General features: G+C 38.7%; 1 protein-coding gene across 1 annotated transcript in view; it reads right to left on the reverse strand.

Annotated features, from left to right (window-relative positions):
* The window catches only part of PIGN (phosphatidylinositol glycan anchor biosynthesis, class N), an 80,320-nt gene that overhangs the window by 4,413 nt on the left and 53,347 nt on the right, over positions 1-22,560 (reverse strand). The window contains exons 24-29 of the mRNA XM_004683948.2: positions 20,506-20,592; positions 18,622-18,677; positions 18,256-18,331; positions 16,364-16,437; positions 13,624-13,666; positions 11,650-11,702 (exon numbers count right to left, since the gene is read on the reverse strand). Coding sequence (XP_004684005.1) covers positions 11,650-11,702; positions 13,624-13,666; positions 16,364-16,437; positions 18,256-18,331; positions 18,622-18,677; positions 20,506-20,592 — 389 coding nt within the window. The remainder of the gene's footprint in view (positions 1-11,649; positions 11,703-13,623; positions 13,667-16,363; positions 16,438-18,255; positions 18,332-18,621; positions 18,678-20,505; positions 20,593-22,560) is intronic.

Below are 22,560 nucleotides of genomic sequence, written 5' to 3' on the forward strand. Positions count from 1 at the left end.
TCCATTTTGTGTGGTGTCTACCCTGGATGTTGCAGAGTCACAAATAAATAAATAATAAAGTCAGTGAAACCTATAAATCTACACATTTCTGAACTTTAGTTTTAAACAATCATAAACAAGTATTACACTGAGGGTTTTTACATTTTCATTTCTTTTCACTATAGAAATAATGTAACAGAATATTGGGCCTGTGATTTTTTTATACTTAAATTTATGAATACATTTGGAGTGAAAATGACATAGCTCTTTCCTACTACTTAATTATGAAGACTTTACAAAGCCATTTCCCAACTTTAGTGGCTGCAGAGAAAATAAATCACTGACAATTATTTATTTTAAAATGAAATTAATGATGATAAGACTAGATTTCCTTATCAATCTATTGATCCTTGTTGGGATAAAATTACCTCAATATCAATTTTAACTGAATTCTCATGCCCAAATTGACAAGATTATGTTACTAAAATTATGTGAGCCATATTGATATTTTTCTCACACAAAAGTGGGTAATTTGGTTGATGACTCTTACTTTAAATGTGTGCCAAAGCAGAGTAACTCAAGTTTATCACAGCACAGAAGTGCTGGGAAAACATACTGTTAGAAAACTGGAAACTTAAGTACAAAATAACTTCTTCTAGGAGGTGGGTAGATATGCTTTCCCCTTTTTTTCCTGCCAAGTAAAATTTAAAACTCTGGACCTTATATACACAATAAATATAAGACTCAGCAGTGGAAAGAAGATGGCAGACTGGCTATGGAGCTTGGGACACAAGAAACAACACACAGTGACAAGTTCCCTGGACTTGCATTTTGCCTTGTATATGCCAAACCTGCAGGAACCAGGAAATACCCGGGTATTAGACAAAATAACCAACAAGAAATCCAACACAATCACAAAAGATGATTCTCTCTAGTCAAAGAACAGACAAGGAAAGGGGCAGCCCCAAAACTTTCAGCTACCAGCTGTTCTACTTCAGCCAAACACCTCAGGAAAAATAGAGTCCCATCCCTACCTGCTCCAGCAAACACCAAGTGGGGAGCCTCGCATCCATCTTCACAGGAAGTGGGGAGACACTCCATCACCCAGTCAGCCCTGCCCTCCCACCCTGTGGTCAGACCAGGCTGAGGCAGGAAAGCCTGCATCGCGAGCAGTTCCCACCCTGAAGCTGTGACATGGAGCCCACGGGGAAGCCTGGCTTCCACTCCTCACTCCAACAAAACTCCAAACCTGACAGAAGAGGAGGGCAACGTAGCAGCCCGAACACAGAACTCACGAAAGCAACAGAGGATTAAAAAGGCAAGAGAATAAAGATAAAGAAAATATGAGGCAGTTACAATTAGAAATAATGGAGCTGAGAAAAACGAGAGCTGAATTAAGAGATACAATTGAGAGCCTCAACGGCAGACACAGAGAGAATTAATGAGCTTGAAAACATTGTTGGAGAACAAACAGATGGAACAACAGGAAAGAAGCTTAAAAAATGAAAATGGTGTAGATCCCATTGGGATAACTTAAAGAGAAATAACATTTACATCATGTGGGTCCAGCAAAAGAGAAAGAAAACAGCATAGATGAATTACTTAAAGAAACAATTGCTGAAAAACATCTCACTCTTAAGAAATGAACCAAACGTTCTGATCCAAGAGGCCCAAGGAGTTCCAAACAAAATAATACCAAACAGACATACTCCAAAGGATGATAAAACTACTGAAAGCCAACAAGGACAGAATACTCAGAACTTTAAGAGAAATGGACACCAATCATTGGGTCAGTAGACTCAGTTTTTCAGTAGACATTAACTATTTTTGGTGACTCGGCTCTTATGGCAAAGGAATTAAAAATAAATATTGGGATTACCTCAAATTAAAAAGCTTCTATACAGCAGACGAAAATGTAAAAATATAAATATAAAATATAAATGTATATATTTATATTTTAAAAATATAAACACACATGCTACTGACTGGGAGAAAATATTCACACCATATATAAATGATAATATATTCAATACATCTATATTCAAAATATAAAAAACTTACACAATTCAACAATAAAAAGAACAAACAACCCAATTAGTAAGTGGGCTGCTGGTAATATACAGAGGCTAGCCAGAAGGCCAGAGGAATATGAAAAAATGTCCATTATTAATGTGATTAGTAATGATAATCACTTCTGACAAGAGAGATGCAGGTTAAAACCATAATGAGAGACCATGTCACACCTGTGAAAATGGTACTTAAATAACCGGCAAGTGCTGGAGACGAGCACTGTAGCAGGAACTCTACTCCACTACTGGCGGGAATGTAAACGGGTACAACCGTGATAGAAAGGGACCTGGATTTACCTTAAAAAACTAAAATCAGAAATACCATAGGACCCCCTAATACCACTCTTGGTTATATATCCAAAGAATAGGAAACCATCAACACAAAACCCGGATGTTCCACAATATTCATAGCAACATTATCTGTAATAGCTGGGACATGTACAATAGATGATTGTGTTAAGTAGATGTGGTGTGACCATGTTGTGGAGTATTATATAACTGTGAAAAGGATGAAATACAGTAATTTTCAACAAAATGGAGAGAGTTTGAGATAATTATGTGTACAAAAGCAAATGCTAAAAACATTGATAATGCCAGACATTTACATAGAACGCCATTTGATCATGTGATCAAATTTTAAAAACCAGTGGACATCACCAAGAATCTTGAGGTTAAGAGGGAGGTGGAGAGGAAAGGGGCAAGTGACTACAAAGCATAAAAGATGGTGGTGAGGAATTACATTTTATATTTTTTTAATTAAAAAAATTATTTGTAGAGGAAAGATTTGAAGACAATTGTATAAAGAGGAGAGTAATGGGAAGGAAAGGGAAGGTTACTATATGGCACATAAACTGACAAAAGAAACCAGCCATCTACAGTGATTAGTTATATATGTATAATACTCAGAGCAACCACTAAAAAAGTCATAAGGGTATACATACTTCAAAACACAACAGATCTGTAAAAACACGATTCTATAAAATGTTCAAGTAACCCAGGAATGACAGAAACACAAAACAGAAAGGACAGAAAGCCAAAAAGCTAAATGACAGATTTAAGCACTAACACATTAGTCACATTAAATGTAAATAGTCTAAACGTGCCAACTAAAAAGCAGAGATTGGCAGAGTGAATTGAAAATATGACTAAACCATATGTTATTTATAAGAATTCTTACTTTAATTATGATATAGGAAAAATTTAAAAAGATGAGAAACATATATTACGCAAACATTATAAAACAGGAATTATACTACTATTGGATAACATAAACTTCAGAGCAAAGAAAATTACCAGAGCCAGAGATATTATGCAATGATAAAAAGATTCAATCTATCAAGAAGACACAGCAATTTTAAATGTAATGCCCCAAACAGAGCCAGAAAATGTATGAAGCAAAAATTGAGAGAACTGAAAAGAGAAATAAACTCCTAGTTAGATTTGAGATGTCAACATCCTTCTCTTAATAACTGAGGAATAACTAAACGAAAAATCAGCAGATAAGCACGAATTTAACACTATCAATCAACTGGTTATAACTGCTAGTTACTATATACTTGACACATGAGCAGAATACACACTTACTTAAGTGCCCACGCAATGAATACCAAAGACAGACTAGAGGGTAGCTGAAGCTGGGTATGGGAATGGGGTTAGATCATAATGTGTACAGTAGAATCTTCTGGGTGACAGCAATGTTCAAAAACTCACTAGCGGTGATGATTGTACAATTTCATAAGTTTACTGGAAAAAAAAAAGGCATTGTAGCAGGTTTTTGTTGTTAAATTTTTCTATCACTTTCAGGCCTTCTAACAATAACTATTAATATTTTAAAATATTAAGTATGACTTGATTTCTGAGCAAAGCAAGTTTTTTCAGTAGGTAACCAATCCTCAAATTCAGTGAGTCTATTTATCTCCTTAGAATGGCCTGAAATTACCGACTCCTGGCTCATTTAAGCTAGCATTATTGGCAGAGAACAGTTATGAGACTCATCATCTCCTTGCAATTGAGCTATAAGGCATTGAGCTTGTGATATTTTCCATCCATCAAGTCTTGGTGTCATCTCTGCATAGAGTTACAAGAGCATCACATCCCAACTGGCAATGAGTTCAGCTGTTTCAACTTTCCTCTCACAACTATTTGACATCGTTTAAATCAGCAATTCTCAAGGTACATATCTGTGTGTGTGTGTCAAGGTAGCAGGAGAGAGAGAGAGAGCAAGCGTGTGTGTGTGTGTGTGTGTGTGTGGAGGGGAACACAGAATCACCAGACAGGTCTTTTCAATCTGTACAATAGGTGATGAAAGGTCCATTGTACTTTTTTTTTTAAATGTATGTATTATTGTATTATTATTGTTTTACATCACTTTTCACTTTCTATATTCTTTCATCTCGGTTGTAATCCCTGTGGACTGCCCACCCCCACTTCACCCCTGCGCCATCACCATAGTCCTGTGCTCTCTTCCTCCCCCATTATTCTTTCAACCAGAGTAAGGGGCATCGGCAAGCCCTGCTAGTTGTACTGGGGAGGAAAACGGTTAAGAATCACTGAGTTTTGTTATAAGAGTAAAGATTTTGTGGCACTTACTAATTATATTTAGGAGACACTAAAATATTACTGAGCATAATTACATTTCAAAAAAGTACTTTAGTCATCATTTCCATTTTAATAAGGCATAACAACAGCACACTAGGAAACAATTCAAGTCCAAATGAACACCACTATCAGATCAAACTGTAGTTCAAACTCACTATGAGGACTCTGTTTGCCTCGTGTCAAATGTAATTAGAACATACATTTAAGTATGTTTTTATTGTTATGCAAATCATCTCAGGAATTTTTTCCTTCAAGACACCACATAAAAGGCAATACATGATAAAGTTGATGACCTGCTACAAATAAAGACACAATGTGAAAGATCAAAAGATAAAAATACTAAATTCCACTTCTGTTTTATGGCCTGGGTGAGATATTTTTCACACGTCTGATGCTACTCGGTCTCCAGAGATCCCTGCACTCACACCGCAGTTTCAGCTGGTAATCTGAACGGGAGCATATTCATTTAATAGTCTCCATTTAAATCTGGTAAAATCCACTGTGAAGATGCATTTTAAACATTTTCGACTAAACACATACTGTCTCTTCCCCTGTAATGCAACCTTTATTTTTACAGTAACTATTACTTATTAACCTGAAACTAAGAGCTGAGGAATCTCTAAGCCGTACTGTGAAAGCCCACAACATTCACCAGGAAGATGCAAGAACCATCACGATACACGCTAGACTGCAGCCGGCTCGGCCAGCTCCTACTCCTCTCTCGGACATGGTGGGATGGAGTCACACCATGTCTGTATTCGTGAAGCAATAAAGTAGTGAGGCCAAAATGACACAGCCTTCTGTTCCTGTTATCAACACACACAGGATGGATGACGGTATTAACTATGTTACTCACAGGAGTTTAGAAATAAAATTTGTCACAAAGGGAAAACCCCTGCAGGAGCACAATCCTAATAAACCTTTCTCTCCATTCAGGAAGCAACACCAGTAAGCCTAATGATACCCACAGCATAACAAAAAACATCTCAGCTTCCTAAAAACGCACGTATACAGGAAAGATTGGAAAGCAAAGCTTGAAAGCAACATTTCACAAGTAAAAGTCAGGAAAAAGTGAAATGACATTTGTTATGTGAATCCCATTACATGGTTGTTTAGTTTGGATCTTAAACCTACCCTGCCCCGCCCCCCACCAGCTCGCCCCACTTTAAAGGCCCGTCAATCCTTTCCTGGCAATCAATTAGGGGCTGATGAAGCACCATTGACCCGCTCCTTCCCTTAGACCTGCATCACGTGGCTCACTGCAGCAGCAAAAGCCACGACTGCTGTACAACAGGGTGTCAAGAGAAGAGCCGAGCACCCTACCTGAGTGAGAAAGCAGCGGCAACAGTAGAATCTCACCTGCAGCATCAGCTAGGGCGAGTCTATGCAGAAAGTCTAACATCGATCGCTAAGCTAAGATTCATTTTGTTTCTCCATCCCGACAGCTCGGTCCTACTTTCCCCTCCAGTCACCTACTACAATGTGGAGGATCCTTATGGACAGTTTGCTGAGGAAAACCCACCAGTCACAAAAGGACACATGCTGTATGATTCCACACAAATTCGCAAAGAGAGAGAGAGAGAAAAGAGAGAGAGACGGAGAGAGAGACAGAGACAGTGGTGTGGACGTGGCTGGGAGGGAAGGAGAAATGGGAAGTTACTGTTTAAGGAGGACCGAGTCTCGATTGTTCAAGATACAAGTTCGGAAGATTAGTTGCACAACAAAGTGAATATTCTTAATAATACTCCACCGTAGAATTAAAAATGGTTAGGATGAAATGTGTACATTATGCTGGTGCAGTTTTTTTATGGAAGAAACTTGATTCTGGTGCAATGACACAGGGAAGGGCCTGCGACATCAGTGCTGTCTCCTTGCCCAACTCTTTCCCTCTCCCGCTCATTCCTGTCTATGATTCTTTGCTGAATCATACATTGTTAGAGAGGCAGGGCAAGGCAAGCTGGCCTGATATTAAGGGGGAATATCCTGCCTGGTAGGTTTTAGATGAAAGATTGAAGGTGGAAAGGAAACAGAACAAAGGGATGTGGGATGGAATGGGGTCCATGATGACACGAGATGGGTCACTCCGTTTAGGAATCCTTGCTAGAAGGAACAGGTCAGGCATACTGTGCTACTGAATGGAAACCTGAACCATGGGGGTTGTCAGGAAGTGGCAAAGAGGTCCTCAATGCAGGCATCCAGAGCTGAAACAAAACTTCCTCCTCTGGAGAGGAAGATGAATGCAGTCAAGGTCAGCAAAGGTGATGCAGCAAAGGGAGATTTCTGCTGAGGGGCTTGTTTAGGGAGCCCCGCAGTGCAGCACTGACAGCACTGCCAAGTCCCTGGCCTTGCCTCTCTCTCCTGTCGAAAGTGCTCCCTGGGCCCACACAAAACTGAGAGAAATTTCAACAGCACAAGCTCCTGCAGTCTTTCTTAAAGCCTACCCTTTCACTCCCCTGGCAACCGAGACTTCTGCTCATTGTAAGGATGGTCTCTCAAGCAACAAGGTGAGACTCCGGGTCTGTTTGTGCCTTTCTTACATAAACAGCTTTAGTGCCATGCTGTTTGGCAAGATGACGGGTGCCTGCTGATGCCTGCAGGCGCCACCACAGCGCTCCCTCTCAGGAAGGTGTCTCCTTCCTCACACACATACTCAACACCCCCCAGGACCTGCCCACACTTCTGTATTTTCCCTTTGAAGACACGAGTGCTCTGAATATATAACACAGGCTGTCAAAACAGCACTTTTCTGACCCAGAATGCCCTTCCTCTTGACTCATTCCCTCCTGATCAATATTTCTTCCTCCTTTAAATCCTAAATTTGTATAATTCAAAACTTGGCACCGAATGGGTCCTTTGCAACCATCGAAGACACAGGATCAGACACAGCTATTTTTTGAATGAGTTTCTTAGTGATAAAGAATCAGCAGAGGTCACCTTCAGACCTGCCCAGGGCCCTATACATGAGGAAGTCACAATGTCCTGAGGCCCACGGTGTCCTTATCTACAAAAGGAGACAGTAAATAAACCTCTTGTGGAAGAGAGTATCTCCTTCAGTTTGTGAAAAGGATCTCATGACACTCAGCTCTGGAAGACAGTCAACACTGCAGCACAAGCCGGACATGGCAGAGGTGGGGCTGGGCAGTCCTTTGAGGACACCCTGGATTTCCTACCCAAATTTAAGCTTGTTACTTAATAGCCACACATGCCCTGCTCCTTGAACTCTCTCATGTCTGTCAGGGCAAACAACCCAGGCTGGGTGGGCCCGCACAGCCCGGTGCCGACCCTGAGGGTGGCAGCTTGCTCGAGCTGGGCTCCCAACCTGGTCCCAAAACCCCAGCTTTGACAGAGGGTAATTAGAATGGATGGAACTAGGGACATTCACTCCTTCCAGCTACAATACTGTTCCTCAAGCTACGAGCACAGTGCAGTAAGAGAATCTCATAGAGAGGGAGGAGGCCATTACCAGGCAGTTACTATACTTCTCCTCCCCTTTCCATTTCAGTTTGAAAGACTTAAAACTCTACTTCCTGAGCTCCCATTTCATTTATGTATTTTCCCTTTAACTTTTATTGGGGTCATACGTGCAGCATTACGAAAGCAAAGTAATGGAGGAAGATTTAAAATGAAAAGCAACAATCCCTCATTCCCTTTACCTACATCTCAGTCACCACTTTAATCACTTCTTTTAAATCTTCTGGTGGTTTCCACCTTGGCATGAATCACTATCTTTATACTGTTATTCACTGATGTTGAACACATGATTAAATCCTGGCTAGGAAAGAGAAGGGTTTAGGTTACTTACAATTCACCTGACCCATTTCAATTTTAGGTACTTCAATTCTACTTTTTCTTATCCATCACCTCTGAAGTATGGTGTATGTCTAAGAAATGGAGCCGCTGTTGATGCCATCCTCAGGTGAAGAGCCACTCGATTAATCCCATCTGGCTCCTTGCACCACTCCTGCTCACCATGCTGCCCTCTGACTGAGGGTGCATCTCTGGGTACCCACAGTGGCAGGACCCACTGGTCTGGGCTGCTGCTTCCTCTCTGATTATTCCCTTCAGTTGAACATGCATTCGCCGACAGTCTGCTGCTCTCTTCACTTGTGCTCAGTCTATTTTATTGGGGTCTCGGTAGAGGGGGAAAAAGCGATTACCACTGGCCTGCAGTCCTCACCTGGAGATGGGCAGCTGACTCATGAAGCCCTCTGGAACTGGGTCCACTGCCTGAAACGTCCCTCCCAGGCCACCGGTGACCTGCACGTTTACCGCCTTCATGTCTCTTCCTACCCATCTCTGTGACATCTGGATGACCCCTTTCTTGAAATGCTCTGTCACTCTCCACAATGCTGTGCTCCCCGGGCTGCCTGCTGCCTTCCTGGCGGTGTCCTTCAGTCTCATTTCCACACTTTTCTCTGCCCTTAAATATCAGTGATTTCTTAAGGTGCCACTTAAGGTCTCTTTTTTCCTCCTCTAGAAGTTCTCCCTGGTTCTTATGACCAGCACGCTCTGCTAAGCCCTACACTTAGTGTTCAGACAGCCCCTTCCTTGAAGCCTTCCTTTAGCTGGCAAGGCTAGTGGAGATGCTGTGGTGAAGGACCCCATAGCACCTATGGGACTATTCTAGAACCTATCAAACTGCACCATACTACATGCTCATCTATCTGTTTGCTGTTTCCTGAAAGCCCAAGACTCTGTTTATCATCCCTAGCAATTCATCTGGCATGTAGTTGGGGGGTCAGTAAACATGTGTGGGATGCTCTGCATTTAAAATGTCAGTACTGTTAGTAATGGTAAGATCTGAACTTCAAAGAAAAATTTTGCCTGGTAAAGATAAACCTCAAGCTAATTAGAGAAAATCAAATTCTTAATTTATATAATATAAATTAATGATGCTGAATATAAGTTAATGATGCATATTTTCATGTGAAAATGATATCCTCTTCATTCTGTGGCAACTCTTTAGAGACAAAACCAGTATAGATTTCTCCTACTAGAAAAGGCTCACGGGTTCTCCCTGGTGGCGCAGCGGGTTAAAGCACAGTACTAAGAAGCTAAAGCCACTCAGCATGAGTTAGATCCCCGCTTGCCCCCGAGATGACCCACAGGGCAGGGCAAACATCTCCTGGCATGCCCACTGCTCTCCTCAGCAGTGTACTTCATCAGTCGGCCTGTTCTGCTCCCCACTCTGTCTCTGGTGAAGCCTCTCACCGCCCCTGCACCTCTGGCCTGTACGCCAGTTCTGTATGCACAAATGAATAAATCTTTGAGGAAAAAAAAAGGAAAAGAAAAGGCTCACACCTGTGTTCATAGCAGCAATGATCCCAATAGCCAAAAGGTTGAAGCAACCCAAGAGCGAATGAAGCCGTGCACTGATAAACAAAAGGGGGTGTGCACAAACAGTGGAATATTATTCAGCCACAAAGTGGGGAAAAGTCTCAAACATGCTATAATGTGTATGAACCTTGAGGACATATCAGTAAATGCCATAAGCTAATCATAAAAGGAAAAGGTCAACTACTACATAATTTCACTTACATGAAGTAACCTGGAGTAGTCAAACTCATAGAGATAGAAAGTAGAATGGTGGGAAGCGGGGGACAGGAGTGATTATTTAGTGTGCACAGAGCTTTAGCTCTGTGGACAGTGGTGATGGCCACACAACAAAGGGAGTGTAATTATTATTGCTGAGTTGCACACTTATAAAGGGTTAAAATTGGCAAATTTTATAATATGCAGTTTACCTCAATTCAAAATAAAATGAAAAGTGACAGAACCAAAAATACTGTATTTTATTAGACTATTTTCCAAACAAAATTCTATCTTATGTTTCAAATGAAAAATCAATCAAATCCTGGAGAGAGTAAGGAGAGGTATGCAGTTACAAGACACACTATGAGGATTAAAAAAAACAGAACTGGCCCTCCCTGGTGGTACAGCGGGTTAAAGCACAGCACTGAGAAGCTTAAGCCACTTCCGCATGAGTTCGATTCCCGCCTGCCCCAGAGCTGACCCACATGGCGCGGCAGACCTCTCCTGGCCCGCCCGCTGCTCCCCTCAGCAGTGTACTTCATTGATCTGCCTGTTCTGCTCCCCACTCTGTCTCTGGTGAATCCTCTCACCCTCCGCATCTCTGGCCTGTACCCCAGTTCTGTATGCATAAATAAATAAATCTTTAAAAAAAAAAGGGGGGATCACCTTTGCTTTGTTCTTCTCAAAAAGAAGGAATTTAAACAAATGTTGGCAATCATTGATTTTCAAATCACACTAAAGAGGAAACTGGCTTTTTGTTCAGATTGTACGTTAAGTCACAATATTACAGGGATCACATTCAAATGTTCCCATCTTAAAGATCCTAAGAGGTGCCTAGTGAGTACGAGATGTCAGCCAGCACACGAAGTTCACACTACAGCTTGAGGAGCTTCGTTTTTACAAGTAGAGACTGAGAGATGAAAAGACACTGGCGTGTCCTGCCCTGAAGCCCAGATTCCAGCAGTTTCTCCTGCCCCGTCCTGCAGTTTTCTCCAAATTTAATATCTGTCCTCACAAAACCCCCTTGGTGGTGCAAGGGATTAAGGCTCAGCACTATGAAGCTATTGGTAGCCCCTGCAGCCTGAGTTTGATCCCCGGCCAGGAAGCTGACCCACAGGGTGCAGCAGACTTCTCCGGTCTCGCCCGCTGTTCCCCTCAGCAGTGGATTTTAGTTAATCCACCTATTCTGTTCCCCACTCTATCTCTGGTGAATCCTCTCCCTCCTCCCCCACACCTCTGGCCTGTATCCCAATTCTTGATGTATAATTAAATCTTTTTTAAAAATCTATCCCCACATCCCCTCAAAAGAAAACTCTTATTACTGCCAAGAACTAGAGAGATATGTCTTACTTCCAGAGACTTAAAATGATTCCACTTGATACGCTTACCTCAAGAATCAAATTGATACCTGTTATATACTAAGGTATCAAGTTATATTTTTCCTTGTACTATTTCTATGTGAGTACTATACCTTGTTCCAATATCAAGCCAGCTTCCATAATCCTTGACCAAGAAGAAAAAATGCTGCAAAATTAAAAGTTTTCATTAAAAACAAAGATGAGATAGTCTAAAAACAGCACTGTTTTAGGAATATGTTTCAGATTTCTGACTCTATGATCTGACCGGAATCAATGAAAAAATGCTTCTTTCTGAGATTTTCTGCGTATACCAAAAGTCAGAAATAGCATCACTTTCAATGAGATGAACACAAAAGTGAAATTTGTGAATAATTAGAAATCTAAAGCCAAACTAGCCCCAAGGGTAGCTAACAGGAGGGGGCAGACTGGTTGACGATGGGAGGTGACATATGCAGTTGCTGGTCTGACAAACTGTACACCTGTGACCTACACCATGTTGTAAACTAATTTTACTTCAGTAAGAGAAAAATAATAAAATACACTGGACTTAGGGAAAAAAAAAAAAAGGCCTACTTTAAAAAGACACTGATTAATACCAAAGCCCCAGTGAAAAAGAGCCACCTCACCCATTCATCAACAAATATTTACTGACTGCCTACATGTGTTAGGTCCGGGAGAGAAACTCTCAGGAGGTGTATAACCTGGTGAATAATTCAGTCAAATTATCAGGAGCTTGGAGAGATGGAAGAAGTAAGTTTGTGACAGAGAACGACTTATATAAACATCAAGGTTTATGTAATTTTATATAACAACTTATGTAAGTAGGTAGAGCTTGGCAGGGCCAAAGTGAGGCTGGTGTAGAGAACCAAGGAGGAGAGCTGAGAGGGGAGGCCCGTCAAGCTGGCGAAACAAGCTGCGATATCTTTGCAAGGAGAAAGAAAGAAAATTCTTTCTCCTAATGTGTTTCGTTTGTCACTTTGTGAGTCAAACTCAAAGTTGATTCGTTCTACTATTCTACGTGGTCAACGTCACCAAAAGAGTGGCTGGGAAAAGTGTTAACAATGCAAAAGTGCTCTCACCTATATCAGGTGACCAGGAATCTGATTTGGGAACTTAACTGACGCCAGCTGGGGCCTCTGGCCACTCCCAGCATAGGATGTCTATAGCAAAGCACCAAGCCTGTGTGCCGAGGGAAGCTGGGAATGTCATACCCCAGTACGTGCTTGGGTCGTGGGAGCTCAGCCGCCAGGCAGTCCGACAAAGGGACTTACATGGGAGGGTTTGGGCACCTGGGGCCATTTCCTCCTCTAGAAGGTCTGGAGATGAAAGGGCAGCATGGGACCCCCTGGGACAAGCCTGGACACCACGGCCCCATGAGCCTGGCTGGCAGCCTCCACCAGACTGTTACCTGAGCTCTGTGAGGGTCTCGATGTCCTAAAAGACGCCTGGAAGCTATGGTCTGGGACCCTCCTGACTGCTCCCTGCCTCTGCTCTCAGCTGACTTTAATCTGTGTCCTTTCCTGTCTTAACCCATGAATGCAAACAGCTGCGTGTGTTCTGTGAGTCCATCTAGGAGAATGATCAAACCTGAAGGTAGTTCTGAATTTGCAGTTCCTTCTGTTAAACTCTACATACAAGGGGCCAACCTACATGCTCCTCACTTAGAACACACTTAAAATGACAGCTATTGCCTTGATTTGAAAAGCTCGATTTCCTCATTCCTTTCCTTTTTCCTTTGCTTTTCAGTCTGATTAAAGGGTTGAAAATCAACATTTGTAGAAACAAATGATGAATTATCTAAAGTTAGCCTCTGCTGTCAGCTTCCTAGGGCCAGTTCATTTCAGACACTGCACCATGGAAGATTCAGTATAAAATGACAGACCTGTAAAATTAGGTTACCTTAAGAAGAGCATTCTTACTGCATAAGTCTTATAAAAGAAAATAATCTATATGTGTAAATTAGGCCAACACTTACAAGTTAATATCTAAAGATTTCACGTATAGAACTAATTTTTATTTTTGATGAAATTAAATTCAGCACTTAGCTGCTCCATCATATTTATATTTAATATTCATTAACATCTTACCAAAGCCATAATGTCTGATATGACGAGAACCATGAGAAAAAGACTGGGAAAAAAAAAAGAGAAATTATATAGAATACAATAGGCATACTTCTAAAGCACTGAAATCAAAACGAGAATAATTAAACAATTACTCTGTATTTTTGCTTCTGAATATACTACTTTAAACAAAAACTTACTCCCCAAAAAACAAAACTCAAAAAAGGTAACCAAAAAGGTGAAAAATTAATTCAAGGGGAAAAAAAAAAAAAGAAATAAAAGGTTTTTTCGGTCAAGGTTCATGAGAGAGAATTGTTAGCCTAATTATAGAACTGATACATAGAGAGTAACTCAGTATGTATCTCACGTATGCAGGTATATCCAACTCAGACTGATCCTTTCTTAGTGAAGTATGATCATTCAAAACAAATGGGATGTAAGATCCATACAGTAAAATGTGTTAATCAAATTAAGAGCTTGTAGAGAATACAATGGTTCTGCTGAGAGTATGAAGTCCCAAAGTAACAATCTCAATGACTGCTTTGTCCAGCACTAGCTTAGTAGTTCCAGTAACAGAATCTACCCAATTTACACAGCTCCAATTAGCAAACAGTGTGAATCATAATGAGTGACATGCACAAAAAACTCATGATGAGTGAAAAAACACAGTGATTGAAACTGGACCCTACAGATCCAGTTAATGGAATAAAAGAAAAAATAAATACAATTTAAATGTGACAGGCCTTAGCTATCTTTATTAAAGTTTTGCTTGGTATTTTTACATGCTGTTTTTCTAAAATAAATTATTTTTTATAACATGGGTGATGTATGGACACCCCCTAAGAGTGGGAGACAGAAAGGCAGGATTGCTAATGAAATCACTGGACTGCTTACCCCCATGACAGGTGAGACACATAAAACACCTACTTCTCAGTTACTGTTAGAATTTCATTACTTACAGCCAAAAGCATTCCTAATGGATCAACTGTAACCTTCATATTCAGAAACTTCCATTTAGCATATTTTTAGTATACTCAAAATATACAAATCCTTGTTGACACAACCAGTTATCAAGATTGTTATCCTTTTGGCAAACTGATATTTAGAAAAAAATCATTGTGAAGCAATGTAAAACAAAATAATGCTAACACAGTTTTCCTCCTTAACCTTTGTTCAATACTACTCCAGAGATGAGTTTAAAGAAAAGCGAATCCCCGACTGGTTACTCTGAACTTGTCCTTAGCATTACAACTCTAATAAGCAATGAGTCCTTGGCATCACAGACCTAACAATCTAAAAGATTAGTATAAAACATGATGCCAGTGATGATATCAGTGATATTTAGCAAGTGGATTATGGCCGTGAAGGACAGATGAACACAGGCTATGTAATGGATTAGAAAAAGAAAACAGGAGGAGAAGCTGAAGAAAAATGCATTCACTATGAATAGAAAGAAAAGGAATTACTGTGGGCAATGTGTATCATGTATTTGAGGGACTTTGAAGAAGGAATTTAAAGGTTGAGTGGTGAAGAGGAGACTTTCCTAAAGTCTTAACTCTGTTACTTAGCTTAACTTCTCTCCCGTTGCGTTCAGTTTTCCATTGTTATAGTCTTAGAATTCAAATACTACACACACACACACACACACACACACATTTTGATGAACCTTCTACTTTTCTCATTCCACATGTCCCCAGTTCTTATTTAAACCTTAATTAAAATCCTTTCTAAATAAAGGCATTCACTAACAGAGATGTAACAAAGTACACGGTATTTACCAGTTTTCTTTTGCACCTACTATGTACTATTGACAAAGTGTAAATTCTTTCAATGTTAAAGTCATATAAATATCCTGCAACACTATACCAAATTAAACTAAAAATGAGATGTCTGCTATTTTTAAACAGTGGAAGAAAACCTTTTTAGAATTATGGCAATGCATAATGTTAAACTGAATTGTAGTTTAAACTCATCAAGAAGAAAATGCAAATTTATGCTAATATCAGTTATTTCTTTGAGCATGGAATATGCCAATTTGATTCAAGAATAACAAAGCTGCTGAGAAGCTTCAGATTTATTTCAAGTGTTTTTCAGAGCGAGGGATCAGCCCGGAGCTGATAAGGCAATTTTATTGGTTTAATAAAGCTAACAGTGAGTTGACAGCTTCTCTTTCACTCTTCATTGCTAAATTTGGAATTGCTTCAGAAATTCCTCAAAACTCAGAAAGAATACTTCCCATCTCAATTGTTAAATGTGTAGAAACCAAAATTGAGAAACTGTAGATTACTGATATTTAGAATAGTTAATTTCAAGCTTCTTAAAATGAATTAATTTTAATATTATTATATTTGTATAATACAATTTCAGAAATAGACCAAAAGAGAACATTATCACTCATTTTTTTGGCAGCTCAGTTATATCTATAACACACAAGTTACCAGCAAATTAACTGGACATTTATGTTTTACTGTTTTCTAGGAAGCCTCTTCACTAGCCTAAATAATATTCTAGTAACAGTTTATTACTGAGAAAAACATTTGTCTGCTGGAGATTATGATAAACTATTTTCCTCTAATGAAAACTAAACTCTGATTTAAAAGGTGTAACATTTTTTTCATTTTGTAGGACACAATCTATGTTAGTGTCTTAACAATCACATGAAATATCCTCAAATGCGTACTCTTCTTAATAATGGACAAATCTAAAGTGTCTTAAATTCACCTTACACATAAACATTCACCTTAAACACAAACATTCATCTTACCTTTTTGATGATAAGTGGGTGGTCAACTGAACGGCTTCAAAAGCACACATCACAAGAACAAAGGGGATTAAAATCTGTTTAAAGAACAAATGATGTCACGGGTAGCTCAAGTATTTGAAAAGTTTTGAAATAAATACTACTTCTGTCTGTAGAAATCTTTCAATTTCTCAAATAACTTTGAAAAAAAAAAATGAAATAAAACCATGATACAACAGTACTGAAAATAACTTAGAAACAGCACACATGGTATAAAAAAGCAATCAATATCCATTTCCATAGCAAATAAAATCTATTACAAATTTTTGTTCTATTTAATTCATTATAATTAATGACCTTGTTCAAATGATTACAAGTGGCCATGAAAAGCACAGAATGCCAAAATCAAATAAATTATGGAGCCCGATAATTTGATTCTAGATCCCTGAAACCACTGGTTGAGCAGCTTCACCATTGCTTTCTGTTATTTTATTTTAATACAAATTCATTTATTATAAAATTCATACTTAGATTTTATTATAAATTCATGCTTAACTGTAAAAAATTAGAAAAAATAGAGAAAGTTGCAGTAAAATTTCTATTGGTCAAAAATCCATAATTCAGAGCTAATATGGTATTTTGAGATCCTGATTTCCAATGACCATTTTAAATAGACACATGTATGTACATGTGTGTATGTATACGTGATGATATAAGAAAGAGGGGAAGGGAAAGATATAGAAAAGAAATCATTAAGCTGCATAAGATCCTTTTGCAGACAAAAGAATATGTAACTCAAATAGAGGTTAGCAGACACTCACATAGGTCAAAAAAAGTTATTAAGCACATTATGTCAGTAAAGTTCACTGAAATAGGTGGGAGAATAAATATTGGACATTCTAATTTAAACTTCTGTTTGTCTTCCTTTTGCTTGTTTTTAAGGATCCATGGTTTTTAATGGGCCATGAAAAGAACAACCACATTAAAAATGTAAGTAAGATTAAGACCAAGAAAACAATACATACTTTTGTTTAACTGAGATTGTAATTGAATACAGCATTATATTAGTTTCAGGTGTACAATAATGATTCAATTTTTGTATATACTATAAAATGAGAAATGAAGTTTCAAAGTTAATAGAGAATAGAACATGGGAAAATGTTGACTATCTAGCATTTCTTAAAATTACATTTGTATTTGTACAGTAATAAAAATTATTAACTCTAATAAGAGATACATAACCTTTAATAATTACTACTTATGTGATCGGATACAGGCAGTCAGAGTTTAGGCACATATCAGGTACTTTATTCAAACAAACAAAAAATATATTAACGACATAAAATGTGCCAAGGATGTTATGGGAGAGGGAATAAGATGAGCACAAGAAGATTTAAAAAACATGGATCACCTGAACCCCTGAAAAGCTGAGCTTGTGTCATTGTTTTAGTATCCCCAGAACCAGCTGGTACCTGGCATGTTACTGAATGCCAACACTCAATGACATTAGTTGAAAGAATAAATCATTTCTAGGTACATGGATAATGAGAAAAGATATGTTGGCAGTCTTTCAGGCACAGAACACAGTTTGGGGAGCCTCAGAGAAGTGAGAAGCAATGCACTGCTTTTTCCCACAGATTTTAATCTCCTTTGATAGGATTTTCCAGGAGTAACACATGGATCTCACCACTTTTGAAGTTAAATGAATGTAAAAGTAGCAAAAAGATTAACTATATTTTGGAATAACAGCTAGAGGGTTCCACTAGGAGTGAACAGGTTCTGAGGAGCTATCTTCTTTCCCAGCTATGTAACTCTCACATGACCTAGTAGTCTTAATATCACATAATCTCAATGCCACAATTAGTTCACATTCTTAATAAATCAGCTTCTTCATAAAATAAGAAAACCGAACTAACCTTCCACATCATCAAAGCTCCCATCACAAAAGGACTAAACACAGTCACAAAGCGATAGACTGAGGCAAGGTCAAAGCTGAGGAACCAACATACAGAAAAAGGTTTTAGAATTCACATTATAACTTTAGAAGAATGTTCTGCTAAAACAAGGCTTAAGCTAATTTTTGAAATCTACTCCAACTGAAACACAAACATATTTCATATCAAGGAATATTATAAAGTCACTAAAAGGATGGAGTTAGGTATGTTTGTGCTAATACCAACCTCCAAATTATGTCCATCACTGTAAAAAAGCAAGGCATAGAACAAAATTCCAATTTGTAATATTATTTTTGTTATACACATGTTACGTTCATTTAAAATTACCTGTTGACAGAAGCTATATTCCCAGTTCCAAAAAATGCCGTCATTAAGAAGAAAACCTAAATGAAGTTAAGGAAATGCCTCCATGAGTTGGAAGTCATAAAAATTTCCTTCCACTTAGGGAAGATATGCCTATTCTACCATGAGGGCAATCTGCTTTTCACTTGGGCAGGGGATCATAAATTGTAAATGGATGCTTTATGGATGTCCTTGTGACTGCATTTTATTAGAGAACAAGATTGATGAAACAGAGTACTAAGAACAGGCAGGCCTGGGAGGTCACCCTCACTTGTCATCAGGAACCTTGGGAAGTTTACCATTTTCCTCTTCTTAAAATGAACAAGTTGTTTTATTGTATTTGTAGTTGGCTGCTAATGACTTTTTTGAAAGGAGAATGTAGACCTCGTGTGTGTGGAAGACATTTTCAGCTTGAACACTGTTCACGTGTACAAGCTCTATGGCCACTAGATGTGAAGTGTGCTAGGTTTTTTAGAAATCTCATAAAGAAATAAGACGTCATGTTCTAAAACAATTCAATAGAGAATGAGACATAGGAAAATGTTCATCTTTTCTGACATTTCTTAAGCTTATATAAGTGCAGTTATCAAAAGCAACTCTTAATCCTGTTAGTATCTAAGAAATGACTGCAAGCAAAGTACTTAAAATAATGCGTGGCCCAAGGAAAGGGCTCAATAAATGTTAGCTGTTTTGTTATTGTAGATACACACACAAAGGTGGTATAGAAACCCTGAAGAGGAAGTAAGATTCACGACAACTTTCACTGAAAAAGTATCAGTTCACTCAGTGACTTGTGCCTCAATGTATTCACGAATCCATTCATTCAACCATCAACTAATCAATATGTATTGCCTAGTACATGTCAAAGGCAGAAATATGAATTATATAAGTTTTGAACACAGTTTGCATTTTGTGACTAAGATTATGGTATTATGGAGCAGTGCTTGAGGGATGTTTTAAGGGGAACAGTGGGAACATGACATAGTCAAAACACAGTAAACAGGTGTGAGAGAAGTGTATGTTTACTGTCAGATACTCAAGTTGCAGCAGATTGGACTGGAGGCATAATAAGAAAGAGCTTTGAACTTTACTGTAGAGAGAATGAGTGCTTGAACTTGAGTGTGAGGTAATGACAATGAAAATATCACTGAGGTGAATGACATAATCAAGAAATACTGGGGACAGAGATTTGGACAGGAAAACAGATGACTGGAGAAGGGAAATCCAGTTTGGAAGACGTTTCACATAGCCCTTATGCCAGACAAGGTTAAGTCGGAACTGGTGCAGTGGGAGAGGAAGGTGAGCATGAGGGAAGACAGGTGCTCTTGAGAACTGGACAAAGAGCACCTAGACATGACAGGATAGTAAGAGTATGCTGATGCTGGTGGGTATGAGGAAGCCAGCCAGGGTGGCCTGAAGAGGGGCAGGTGGATGTTAGTCAGTTTGGGACAGGTTTGGTGAGGCCCAGCAGGATATTGGGTAGATGGCTTTTAAGGCCGGGAGAGAGGTTAACGCTGGAGGAAGAGATCTCAGAGTGGTTCTCTCTGCTCAGGCTGCACTCCCATGGAGACCAATGAGAGTTCAGCTTCTTTGATTTTAGCTGTGATGTTTTAATTTTTTTAAACATGTGCCTATGTGACTATTTGTTGACATGTCAGGTAGCAGAAATACGTACATGTCTATTTGTTTGTCATTCCATAGTTTCAACACTTTTTCAATGTGTGAATTACGTGAAAGTTATGGCTGAGAAGGGAATTACATGGCCACTAACGCAATACCACTACTAATCACAGACACACTATACAAGTCTTCTTCACTCATGAAATGGGAGACTGTGACTCCTCAAAACAAAATTTCAACAAAGGATACAAGGAAAAAGGCCCTCCTGATGTCATCGAGGCCGAGCTGTCGAAACTGAATTATATCAGGACTGTACGCAAACTGGGTGCTATTGACCTACGAGATAATAAGAAACATATGAAAGCACATTAACAGTTTACTTCTGTCCTCAAAGACAATTTACAGGCTAAGGTACAATAGCTAGAGAGCTAGCCTGTACTGACAAACAAAATAAATAAATGACCAAATGTTTTCCAATAGCTTAATTATTCCTTGATCAAATCTACCAGAAGGTAAAATATATTGCTAATAGCATAGTTCACTGGATTGAAGCTCGGTCTCGTGTGCAATTAAAGTGAAAACCAGGCTTTTTCTTATCTTATATGTATGCTTCACTTTACATCTGATAGAATTCTTCTGTTTTTCACACTGTGAAGGTCTTAGAGACCTTCTCAATATCATTTTCTGATATTTTTTAAAAGCATGGCTAAATTAAATATTTCTTTTTCCTTGTTCCTCTTCTAGTTCTATTTGTAGAATACTTTTCGCTCAATAAAAAAAATCAAAATATTCTATCATTGATAAAATAGTTACTCAATTCCATCGTGACAGGTACAAATTGTTGAGTCCCTCGCCCCCATAATGAGAACAACTCATGGGTGAATAAGGGACTTTCCCAGTGTGATGCTCCAATAACTTTTTTTTTCTCCTAGTAAGCTCCAGAATGCATTAGTATTCTTTTCTAGAAAAAGACTGATGTAATTTCTGCTACAAAAAAAGAAAAAAATTAAGTGCTCTCTTTGGCAGCACACAGACTAAGAAGATTAGCATGGCCCTAGTGCAAGGATAATACACAAATTTGTGAAGTGGTGCTCTTTTGGAATACTACTCAGCTGTGAAAAAGACGAACTCTGCCATTTGCAGCAATTTGGATGGAACTAGAGTGGGTTATGCTAAGTGAAATTGAAGTAAGTCATGAGGAAAGAGAAAAATTCTGTATTATTTCACTAAGATGCATAATACAGTGAAAAAAAAAAAACCAGAGTGAAATAACTGACAAAACTAAAACACAATAAACCTTAGAAATGTGATTGAGGAACTAAGGGTAAAAGAGGGGGAGTGGAAACAAAGGAGGGAGGTGGCTTAATGGTCTAGTAAAGGACTATGGGACCTTGGCTGGTGGGGGTAAGGTGGGAACATGTATCTGAGGATGTGTGCATATTCTTCCTCAAGCCATATACAATGTTCTGGTTCACAGAGGTAAACCACTGTTAACTTCAATAAAGAATAAATAAATAAATACATTTTAAAAATGATACAATGATCCTTATTTAAAATGTATTATTATTTAATATCAAAATATTTCATATTAAGGACAATCTGACCATTTACTTAAATTGGATTAAAACTGTTTTTCATAGATTAATATTTTCTGGCTAAAAGTTAACAACCAGTAATTATTCAATATACTTCAATAAAGTTTCTTTTTAATTGAAATTAATGATTCTAAATTACCAATTACTCCTGCAAACTCAACTAGAACCAGTTAAGGATGGATCAACCATGAAGGTGTTTTTCTGCATTATTCATCTTATTTGACCTCAATAAAGTTATAAATACTCTATCACCAGTTTCTTATAATTACTTCAGTTCTAAAACAAAGGTGAGCGATAGCAATTTAATTCCGTAGCTCTACATGATAACCATGCCTAAAAGGAGGCTGGCTTTTGGTCAAGTGAAAGGACACTGTGTGTAAACAGTCTACGATTTGACTGAGGCTCAAACAGTAGGTGATGGACAGCACTGTGGACAAGGATGACTAAAAAGGAAAAACACAATAAGGACATGTCATCTTATGATCAAATTCATAAATTGATTTGGAACTAAAGAAACATTCTTCCTACTAAAATAAAATGGGGATGGTCCTCCCTAGTGGCGCAGTGGGTTAAAGCACAGCACTGAGAAGCGAAAGCCACTTCCACATAAGTTCGATTCCCACGGCAGACCTCTCCTGACCCGCCCGCTGCTCCCCTCAGCAGTGTACTTCATTGATCTGCCTGTTCTGCTCCCCACTCTGTCTCTGGT

This window comes from Condylura cristata, unplaced genomic scaffold (assembly GCF_000260355.1).
Source record: "Condylura cristata isolate star-nosed mole 26May11 unplaced genomic scaffold, ConCri1.0 scaffold00016, whole genome shotgun sequence".
NCBI lineage: Eukaryota > Metazoa > Chordata > Mammalia > Eulipotyphla > Talpidae > Condylura > Condylura cristata.